This window comes from Hippocampus bargibanti, linkage group LG16, assembly GCF_051943395.1.
Source record: "Hippocampus bargibanti isolate YZ-2025 linkage group LG16, ASM5194339v1, whole genome shotgun sequence".
NCBI classification, from domain to species: Eukaryota; Metazoa; Chordata; class Actinopteri; order Syngnathiformes; family Syngnathidae; genus Hippocampus; species Hippocampus bargibanti.
Window position 1 is genome coordinate 16,994,874 of NC_142749.1, and position 10,704 is coordinate 17,005,577.

A 10,704-nucleotide genomic window follows, 5' to 3' on the forward strand; every position below is an offset into this window, starting at 1 on the left:
GACGCTCGCCCTATCATACGTACGCAATTCGGCAGCATCCCAAAAATTCACCTTTGGACTGAATTGAGGCGCTTTCAGGTTGGTCCCTGGACAGCTTGCGCGAGTGGGGTCCCTTCCTGCGCTTGGCGCTACCTAGCATGTTGATGACGTGTCTGGAATGGTGGCTCTACGAGATCGCCGGTTTTCTCGCCGGCTTGATTAGCGAGGTGGAGCTGGGAGCCGAGTCCATCCTTTACCAGCTAGCCGTCATGGTCTTTATGGTATGATGGGATGTTGTTGCCATGTTGTGAGTGTTTCAGAAGTGTCAAATTCCAAGAGGGAAGGACATTTTATTTAATGGAAAAATATCATTCTTGCAGTTCCCCATGGCCTTTGCCGTGGCAGCTAGCGTCCGTGTGGGAAACGCTCTCGGCGCCGGGAACACCGAGCTAGCTAAGCTGTGCGGGAAGATCTCGGTCACATGCGCACGTACGTCCAACGCGCCTAAAAACGCCATTAAAAGAAAAGTTTACTCTCGTCACTTCTTTTTATTTATCTGGCTAACGACAAAGTTCCCCATTGTGGGACGAATAAAGGTTTCTGATTCGTATTCTGATCTTGCTAGCTATCTATTTACCAGGCTACCTAGCTAGCTATCTATTTGCAGTCTCTTAGCTATCTAGGTGACTAGCTAGATACCTGGCTGGCTATCTATTAGCTATCTAGCTAGCTAGGTATGTAGCTGGATATCTATTAGCTATCTAGCTAGTTAGGTATCTATCTAGCTAGCGGGATGCGCCAGATAGCATATTGAGACCCCCGTAAAGGTTTTCTAAATATAATATATAGATATATAATATCTATTCGCTATCTATTTGGCTAGCTATCTAGCACGCTAGCTATTAGCTTTCTAGCTAGCTAGCTTAATGGCTATCTAGCTATAAGGTGTCTATTGTGTTGTCATATTATTATTATTCTTATATTTTTTTACTTTGTTACTTATGGGTTGAGTGAACGCTGGTGCGTATGGCTGCCGCTGCTCACCCGCAGAGAAAAAATCCTGTGACTGTAAAGTGTCCTTGAGAGTTTTGAAAGGTGCTTACAAATGACATGTATTATTATTATTATTATTATTATTATTATTATTATTATTTAATGTATTATTTTTTATTATTATCAACTCTCAAGGTCACTTTACAGTCACAGGAATTACTCAAATAGATAGAATAAAAAAAATATATAAAAATAATAATAATAATAATAATATTATTATTATTATTATTATTATTATTATTATTATTATTATTATTATTATTATTTATTATTATTTAATAATAATAATAATTAAATAATAATAATAATAATAATAATAATAATAATAATAATAATTATTATTATTATTATTATTATTATTATTATTATTATTATGAAATATTCAACTTGATTCACTTTGCGGTTTATATTTCCCGTTTATTCCAGTGGTGGTGTCGTGCTTCACCGGGATTTTCCTGGCCGTGTGCCGCAATTTCATCGCGTATATTTTCACCACGGACAAGTAAGGTCGACATGTCGAAGCCGGCTTCGCATTGGTCCACGTGTTGTGATGTCATCACCTACCCATTGCGCCTCTTTATAGGGAGATTGTGGCAAGGGTGGCAAATATCTTACAGATGTACAGCGCCAGCCACGTTGCCGATTCCGTTGCGGTAAGGATGATGATGTCATCATCAACAGAGATTATTTTTAATGTAAAAAAAAAAATCCCACCACATGACCTCCAGGCCGTGACGGGAGGAATCGTCCGGGGCGCCGGGAAGCAAACGGTGGGCGCGCTATGTAGCTTGTTGGGCTACTATGTGGTGGGCTTCCCCATTGGAGTGTCGCTCATGTTCCCCATTAAGTTGGGAATCTTTGGTGAGAGGATTCTTTCTCATTTTGTGGATTTTTTTTTTATTTTTATGATACTCATCTGGAATATTATGATTGATCACAGGATTGTGGGCGGGATTCTTGATCTGTGTGGTCCTGCAGTCTCTCTTTTACACCATCTACTTGTTCAAGCTCAATTGGAAAAAAGCCACAGTGGAGGCGAGTATAAAATGCATACGTTTACGTCATGTCAGTCGAAGGGGGAGTCGCTCTCATAGCAAGTTAATCAATTTTTGGTTGGGCAATAGTATCAATGGGATTTCTGCTTTTCAATAGGGGATTGTCAATACTAAATGTTAGCATCCAAAATCAATCAGGTTCTTGCTAGCGAGCATCATTCTGTGTTTTAACCTGTCATAGATATTTATTCATTTATGTATTTATTTATTTTTTGTAGCTTATTTTTATTATCTGTCTATTATTATTATTATTATTATTATTATTATTATTATTATTATTATTATTATTATTAATATTAGAGAGCTATCTATTAGCTAGCTAACTAGCTTTCTATCTGTTTGAGTTAATTTCGGGTTGAGTGAACGCTGGCGCGTGTGGCTGCCACTGCTCACCCACAGGAGACTGTGACTGTAAAGTGACCTTGAGTTTTGAAAGGCGCTTATAAATGAAATGTATTATTATTATTATTATTATCATTATTATTATTATTTATTGATTAATTATTATTTCTTTTTATTCTGTGTTTATTTATTTCTTTATGCATTTATTCATTTTTATTATCTCTTTAATTATTTATTATTATGTATTTTTTATTATCTGCCTATTTATTTTAGTATTTTCTATTATCTGTCTATTATGATTTATTTGTTATTTTTAATATCTGTATTTATTTAGTTTATTTATTTATTGATTTTATCAGTTTATCAATTTATTTATTATGAATGTTAGTTTTTTTATTATAATTCTATTTATTTATTTATTTATATATTTTTATTTCTTTGTTTTTTTAATATCTGTATTTATTGAGTTTATTTATGTATTTATTTGTTTTTATTATCAGTTTATTTATTATTTATTTATTTAATTTTATTTTATTATCAGTCTATTTATTGATTTATTATTATTTTTTCTCTTAATTATCTGAGTTTATTTATTTTATTTGTGTATTTATTTATTTTTATTATTATCTCTCTATTTAGTATTTTTTAATTTTTATTATCAGTCTATTTATTTCTCCTATTTATGTTTACATTTTTTTATTTATTTTATATAATTCAAAATCTATAAGATTTATTTAAGTTTATTGATTTATTATTATTATTTTTTCTGTTATCTGTGTTTATTTATTTTATTTATTTATTTATTTTATTATTATCTGTCTATTTATTATTATTTAGTTTTATTATCTGTCAATATATTTATCCTATTTATTTATGTATTTATTTATTAATTATAATTCAAAATCTATAAGATTCTCTAACATGGTGTCTTGGCACGCAGGCGCTGATACGCGCCGGAGTCCACGTTCGGGAACAGGAAAAGATCTTTGTCATCGACAACAAAAGTAAATCTTCCTCAAACAAAACAAAAAAAGAACATTTTTTTTAATCACTAGTTACCTTATGCTGTGTTGAACGCAATTATGGCGGATTGAAATCTGCCCAGCAACAACACGTGACAACACTTTTCTCCCTCCCAGCATGTGAGCAGCAGATGAGTCTCCCCGCAACCAATCATTCAAGTCCGGAACAATCCGAACCGGACCGAGCCGTCCCGTTATCTATCCGGCAGTTGGCACTACGCCGCGGCCTGGCGACGCTCTTCATGGTCGCTCTCCTCGGCACCGGAGTGCTCATCAGCAAGCTGTTCGTCCCCTTGCTATTGAACTGATTGTGAGCCAAAATGGCCGCCGTGCAGTACTCAGTTTCACCTTCGGGAGGGCAGAATGTCTGGTTGAAAGATTGCTTTTCATTGGACTCTCTGGACATGTGCTGCCCTCTGTTGATTAAACGGGGTATGACATATTTTCAAAAGGCTGCATTTTAGCCGCCTCGCTTCGGATTGGTTGTTGACTTTGCTCCTGTTTTTGTTTTTTCACCAAGATTCATTGGTGAAAAGAACGTCGCTAGCAAAAAAAGAAACTCACCTTAACTCATTCACTGCCATTCACAAATTTATTCAGGAATTGAAAATATGACGTAGAGCGCCATTCCTGAATTTGTTCGCTTTTTGGGTGACGATAAAGCGCTGGCCATGGCCTCTGGCAATTTTGTTATTTTCTTTTCCCGTTTTTCCATGTTAGCGCTTTGTTCCAGCTGTGTAAACTAATATTCATGTGACATCCGACTTACAACCACCAGCTCAACTTACGACCACCCATACTTACGACCTCCAGGCCCTAATTTTAAAATTTTTATTCTACGCCTGGCACCATCTCACTCTCGCACAGCAATCGACCGTGTGATGGCACCAGAGGGGGGAGTTTGACTAGCTAGCTAGCTATCAATTAGTTATCTATTAGCTAGCTAGCTAACTTTCTATCTATTAGAGTTAGTTGAGTGAACGCAGGTGCATGTGGCTGCCGCTGCTCACCCACAGAAAAACCTATCCTGTGACTATAAAGTGACCTTGAGAGTTTTTAAAGGCACTTATGAATGGAACGTATTATTATTATTTAGCCTCAGAGTCTCTATTCAACATTTTGAGTGTATTTCGACTTACGACCATTTTGACTTACCACCATCTGGTCGGAACGTTACTTCGTAAGTCGGATGTTACCTGTCTATGTATTGCATTGTATTTTGTACAGTCGCCCCCATTTCAATCTCACATAACTCCAGACCCATATAACTTAGGAATTAACTTTTTTTTCCTGATGAAAGAAGAGAGTCTAAGGTTTCTAACGCTGCATTGAATGTTTATGTAGTCCTAAAACTCAATATTCTATGGGTCCTGGAATTCAAGTGACAATGACAAAAACATTTGCACATATCCGGCAGTGAATGTCCACACCCACAATTGCGCACCAACCGACAATAAAAAAGGACACACCATCATTGATAACAAAGAGTGGGAAGTCATAAAAAAAAATTAACAGCATCTTTTAAGGGTGAGCTGACATATTGTCACGTCCCAGATCTTATAAAACGCTGCTAACTATTCTTGTTTGCACTTTGCATTCATATTCCATAGCGTGGATGCTAGTTATCGCTATTCTACTCGGGGACACTCATGAGCGCTAGTTGTTTTTGTTTTTTTCAAGCTCAAAAGGATACTGTTGTTATAGTTGCTCCATTTTTGTGTATGTAAGTTGACAAAAGGACTCCATAAAGAGCGAATGATTCATCCTAAACTATTTTCTCTTACTCGCTTACCAGGAAGGAATAAAATGGAATCCTACTGTTTTCTTGTGTTAGCGCTGTGTGCGGCGCAGATGTTGTGTAAGTATATACACACACACACACACAATACTGAGAAAACAGCATTGCGTGTCATGTGACCTCCGCCAAGGCCAAACTGCACATGGTTAAGCTTTTGTCATTCGGTTAGAGGCAAAGTTTTGATTTTGGATTATTATTATTATTATATTTTTTTCCAGTTTTTTTATTGCTTAATTTCAGATTTTTTTTAGTAGATTATATCTGCAAGTTTTTATTTCCTCCAAAAAGCTTCCTTTTATTTATTTTTTTAATTTTATATGTATGTTTGCAGAGTGCAGTGTGAAAAAAAAGTATTCTAAAATAAAGTAAAAGTATACTAGAATTTTCAAACGAAGGACGGAATTAGCATTTTTGCCGCTAATCCAAGTTTTGTTTTTTTTTATGTATTCTTGCAAAGTGCAAGATGAAAAAAGTAACCAAGTATTCTATAATTAAATAAAAGTAAACCAGAATTGTCAAACAACTTTTTATCCTATCACTCGACAGAGGGAATTAGCATTTTAGCCGCTAATCCAATTGTCACCCCCCCCCCCTCGCCCACGTTTTTTTATGTATACTTGCCAAGTGCAATGTGAAAAAAAATTCTGAAATAAAGTACAAGTAAACTAGAATTGTCAAATGACTTTTTATCATTTCATTTGACTTGACGGAAGGAATTAGCATTTTAGCCGCTAATCCAATTGTCACCCACCTCCGAGTTTATTTTTACGTATACTTGCCAAGTGCAATATGAAAACAAGTAACCAAGTATTCTAAAATAAAGTAAAAGTAAACTACATTTGTCAAATCACTTTTTATCCTTTGACTCAACAGAGGGAATTAGCATTTTAGCCGCTAATCTAATTGTCAACCCACCCTGAGTTTTTTTTTAATGTATACTTACCATGTGAAAAAAGTCAGAAAGTATTCTAAAATAAAGTAAAAGTAAACTAGAATTGTCAAACGATTTTGATCCTTTGATTTGAATTGAAAGAGGGAATTAGCATTAGCCGCTAATCTAATCGTCAACCCTCCCTCCCCCTGAGTTTTTTTATGTATACTATCCAAGTCCATCGTGAAAAAAGAGTCACCAAGTATTCTAAAATAAAGTAAAAATAAACTAGAATTGTCAGTTTTTTTTAATGCTTTGAGTTCATTCGATGGAGTATATTAGCATTTTAGCCGCTAATCCAATTGTCACCCCTCTGAGTTTTTTTTATTTTATTTTACGTATACTTGCCAAGTGTAATATGAAAAAAGTCAAGTACTCTAAAATAAAATAAAAGTAAACTACAATTGTCCAAAAAAATATTCTTTGAGTTGACTTGACTCAGGGAATTAGCATTTTTTACGCTAATCTAGTTTTTTTGTAATTTTATGTATACTTGCTAAGTGCAATATGAAAAAAAATCAAGTGAAATAATATAATATAATAGTAAAATAAAGTATAAGTAAAATACAATTTTCAAATGACTTTTTATCCTTTGACTTCACTTGACGGACGCGGTTAGCATTTTAGCCGCTAATCCAATTATCACCCCCCCCACCCTGAGTTTTTTTTTTTTGGGATGTATACTTGCCAAGTGCAATATGAAAACAAGTATTCTAAAATAAAGTAAAAGTAAACTACAATTGTCAAATACATTTTTATCCTTTGACTTGACGGACGCGATTAGCATTTTAGCCGCTAATCCAACTGCTCCCCCATTAGGCGTCACCATCGAGTCAGTTCCCGGCATGGACGGCGAAGGATTCATCCTGACCGAGCTGGAGAAAACCGTATCGCTGCTATGTTTATGCAACCGATCGGAGGACGACGCGGCGGAGCTCGTGTGGCTGAGGAACGGCCAGACGGTGGCTCTCCGCCCGGAAAACCGGCAAGGACAAAGCAGCGTGTGCATCACGCCGGTTATCCACCAGGACAACGGCGCCACCTTCACCTGCCGCTTGGGCAACAACGCTAGCGTTGAGGCTTCCGTCACGCTCAACGTGACATGTAAGAACTCCGCCAAAGTCAAACAAAGGCGCGAATGGCTGCCGCTGCTCACCCAAAGAAAAAAAATCCCGTGACTGTAAAGTGTCCTTGAGAGTTTTGAAAGGTGCATAGCAAATAAAGGTATTATTATTATTATTATTATTATTATTATTAAAGCTACTTTTGATTGAGAAAAAAATGAACTTTCACCCCAATCCTGTAGGTGGCGGTAGTCTGTAGTACAAAACCAATTTCGGTTGGGGACAAAATAACCCTTTTTTAATCATTGACGGTATTGTATTTTATTGTATAATAATAATAATAATAATAATAATAATAATAATAATAATAATAATAATAATAATAATCCATTTCATTTCCAAGCGCCTTTCAAAATTCTCAAGGTCACTTTACAGTCACAGAATACATTTTTTGTGGGTGAGCAGCGGCATCCACTTGCGCCAGCGTTCCCTCAACCCGGAAGTAACTCAAATAGATAGAAAGCTAGCTAGGTAGCTATCCAATAGATAGCTATATAGCGAATAGATAGCCAGCCAGATAGCTATATAGTTCATCGACTTTGCTGCTGTGTTACTTCTGGGTATAGTGAACGCTAGCGCGAATGGCTGGCACGAATGGCTGCCACTGCTCACCCGCACAAAAAAAAAATCCCGTGACTGTAAAGTGTCCTTGGGAGTTTTTAAAGGCACTTAGAAATTAAATGTATTCTTATTATTATGTATTATCGATAGCTAGCTAGATAGCCAGCCAGCCAGCTAGACAGCAAATAGATAGCAAATAGCTAGCTAGCTAGCTAGCTAAATAAATCAAGAAATATCCAGACTAAATGCACATTTTTTTTTTCTCTTTAGTCATTCATTTAACATCCATTTTAAACAGCAGACGATAGCATAATTGGTAATAAGATTTTTAGCGTTAGTTTTGCCGCTAACGAGTAACAAAAAAACTCATAAATAAAATATTTACACTTAAAAATTATTTTCATTACTTTGGAAGGCAGGCTACTATAGCTTAAAAAAAGAAGGAAAAAAACAATATTATGGCGTGTGTTGTCCTTCCTCAACTGCTACACTGGTGACCCCGTCATCATGAGATTGCAATATGACACCGGTGTCAAAATCAAGACCCGAGGGCCAAATGTGGCCCACCGCCTCACTTTATTCGGCCCACCTCAGATCCGCCGGAGGTGTCCGGTTCCGAAGGCGTATGGGTGGAACACGCCTCGCCGCTGCTCCTGAGCTGCGATACCTTCGCCAATCCGCCCGTCACGGTACGCTGGACCCTCAACGGCAGCGCCGTCGACATCCTCGCCGGGAGTTTCACCTTGACGGACGACGGCTTCACCAGCCGATTGGCTGCCGATAAGGCGGAGAAGAGTAAGCATGAAGGCCTTTTCCGATGCACGGTGGACTCGCCGGTTTACGGCATCAAGAGTAAAGACTTCCTGGTTACCGTCGAAGGTAAGTCCTTCAAGTCCAGAAGCTATTTCCGAGCCGCTTCGTCATGCTAATTTAAAATTCCGCAGAAAAGACAATTGGATTTCCACTGATCCCCATCATCGCCGGCGTGGTTGTGGTGTGCCTTACGGCAGTCCTGGCTATTATATCACGCTGGAAGAGGATTACCAAGGTAATGTAGCGTCATACAGGTGTCCCGAGACTTTTGTCCAGAATATCAATAATGCTCTCCTCACGCTTCATTGTTTTTCTCTCTCCCGACAGTGCTGCAAGTGAACGATTGTCATGGACTTCACATCCCTGTGTACAGTCGGTTAGCTTAGCGCTAAAGAAGCAGCAATTTAACAAACTCACATGACTGCTCGTCTTCATGACAGGCGCCCCCTCCCCGCAACTTAATAATAATACATTTCATTTATAAGCGCCTTTCCAAACTCTCCAGGTCACTTTACAGTCACAGGATCAGTTTTTCTGTGGGTGAGCAGCGGCAGCCACACGCGCCAGCCTTCACTCAACCCGGAATAACTCAAATAGATAGAAAGCTAGCTAGTTGATAAATAGCCACATATATATAGCTAACTACATAGATAGCTAATAAATAGCTAGCTCGATAGCCAGCTAGCTAGCTATCATATATATTATTATATTATAGCTAATAGCTAGTGAAGGAAATAAATACATTTAGTTAGCCATGTTAAACGTTGCGTAGGATAATGATTTATTCCTAACACTAGCTACATCGCTAGCTAGCCAGCTAGGTAGTCAGGTAGCCAGCTAGATCACTAGATAGCTAGCTAGATAGAGTTAAACTTTGCGTAAAATCAAGGCTAAGCTCACCGGCTAATTAAACACTTCCTTTTGTACTGTAGCCCTCCGTGAGGACGCCTGTTTATTGTATATTGCGACTCAATGAGACTGCCTGAAGCCAGTTAGCTTAGCATGAATTAGCGAATTAATTAAAGAGTCTTTTTGTAGCATTTCACAAGTTTTCGTTTTTTAATCGAAACAGGCAATCGACTATTTTACCAGATTGGAAGCAATGTTTTTAACATGTGGTCTTGTTTATCTATCCAAAATGGATTTAAAAGCAACAATTTAAAAGATGTTTTTCTGTCTGAACTTTAACTCCTGACTCAGTGACACCGACTCATTAAAATGGTGTTATACATTGACTTTTAATGAGACTAAAAGCGACATATCAATGTTCAAGGCCACGTTCATATTGTCACGAACCCATAAAACGAAATATGGTGTTGTGCGTGTTCATTTGATGAGAAATTACCCCAATAAATAAAGAACGGGTTCACGTCTTTATGTGTATTCCGTAGATCGGACTAACCCAATGTCAATTAAAAAGAAATAAAGGAAGTAATGTGGTAACATGGCCTACTTCATGTCAATTATTCTTGGATAACATACGTCGTCATAAGTGCATTTTGATTAATTTCATCACATTGAGATGTTTATCATTTCTCACATAAAAATATGACAACACTCGCAGGACGCTAATCCACTACCACTGAGGTACTAGCGACACCTGCAGGTTTATTCAGGAAAAAAAACACACGAAGAACTAAATTTTGAATTAAAAAATACCAGTAATAATTAACGATGCAAAGAGGGCGCAGTTTGATGACGTCAAAGACCTCATGACAATTTTCTTTCCCAACACTTAACTCATACATGCTACAGTGTTAATATTGGGCCTGGAAACATAAATACAAAATAATACATACAAAAATTAACAATAAAATGTAAATTGTATAAATATTTAACCCTCATCGGAAACCAGACTACCGGAAAATACGTCTGGATGACATCTGAGACGTCATCACATTTTTTTCAACATTTAACTCGTTATTACATGCTACAGTGTTAATATTTGGTCTGACAAAGTAAATTCAGAAGAGCAACGAATTAAAACAAATTAAAAACTATTTTTTATAAATGTTTAACCCTTATC

At 36.9% G+C, this 10,704-nt stretch overlaps 2 protein-coding genes across 7 annotated transcripts in view; both read left to right on the top strand.

The window, feature by feature from the left end:
• LOC148886767 (multidrug and toxin extrusion protein 1-like) overlaps positions 1 to 3,771 on the top strand; it is a 46,083-nt gene extending 42,312 nt beyond the window's left edge. For all 3 annotated transcript variants that reach the window (XM_089016383.1, XM_089016382.1, XM_089016384.1), the window contains exons 10-17: positions 79 to 260; positions 360 to 468; positions 1,459 to 1,534; positions 1,616 to 1,685; positions 1,761 to 1,893; positions 1,973 to 2,067; positions 3,370 to 3,433; positions 3,569 to 3,771. In XM_089016383.1, coding sequence (XP_088872509.1) covers positions 79 to 260; positions 360 to 468; positions 1,459 to 1,534; positions 1,616 to 1,685; positions 1,761 to 1,893; positions 1,973 to 2,067; positions 3,370 to 3,433; positions 3,569 to 3,759 — 920 coding nt within the window. In that variant the 3' untranslated portion in view covers positions 3,760 to 3,771. The remainder of the gene's footprint in view (positions 1 to 78; positions 261 to 359; positions 469 to 1,458; positions 1,535 to 1,615; positions 1,686 to 1,760; positions 1,894 to 1,972; positions 2,068 to 3,369; positions 3,434 to 3,568) is intronic.
• Positions 3,772 to 4,909: 1,138 nt separating this feature from the next.
• Positions 4,910 to 10,115, top strand: tmigd1 (transmembrane and immunoglobulin domain containing 1). 4 transcript variants are annotated; one of them, XM_089016390.1, is made up of 6 exons: positions 4,910 to 4,978; positions 5,247 to 5,309; positions 7,000 to 7,284; positions 8,460 to 8,744; positions 8,810 to 8,913; positions 9,006 to 10,115. In XM_089016390.1, exons 2-6 carry the CDS (start codon positions 5,258 to 5,260, stop codon positions 9,015 to 9,017), a joined length of 738 nt encoding a protein of 245 aa, XP_088872516.1. In that variant the 5' UTR covers positions 4,910 to 4,978; positions 5,247 to 5,257; the 3' UTR covers positions 9,018 to 10,115. The 4 variants fall into 4 exon arrangements, with proteins under 4 accessions (XP_088872516.1, XP_088872515.1, XP_088872514.1 ...); XM_089016389.1 differs by lacking the exon at positions 4,910 to 4,978 and adding an exon at positions 5,031 to 5,170; XM_089016388.1 differs by lacking the exon at positions 4,910 to 4,978 and adding an exon at positions 5,036 to 5,174.
• Positions 10,116 to 10,704: the final 589 nt, after the last annotated feature.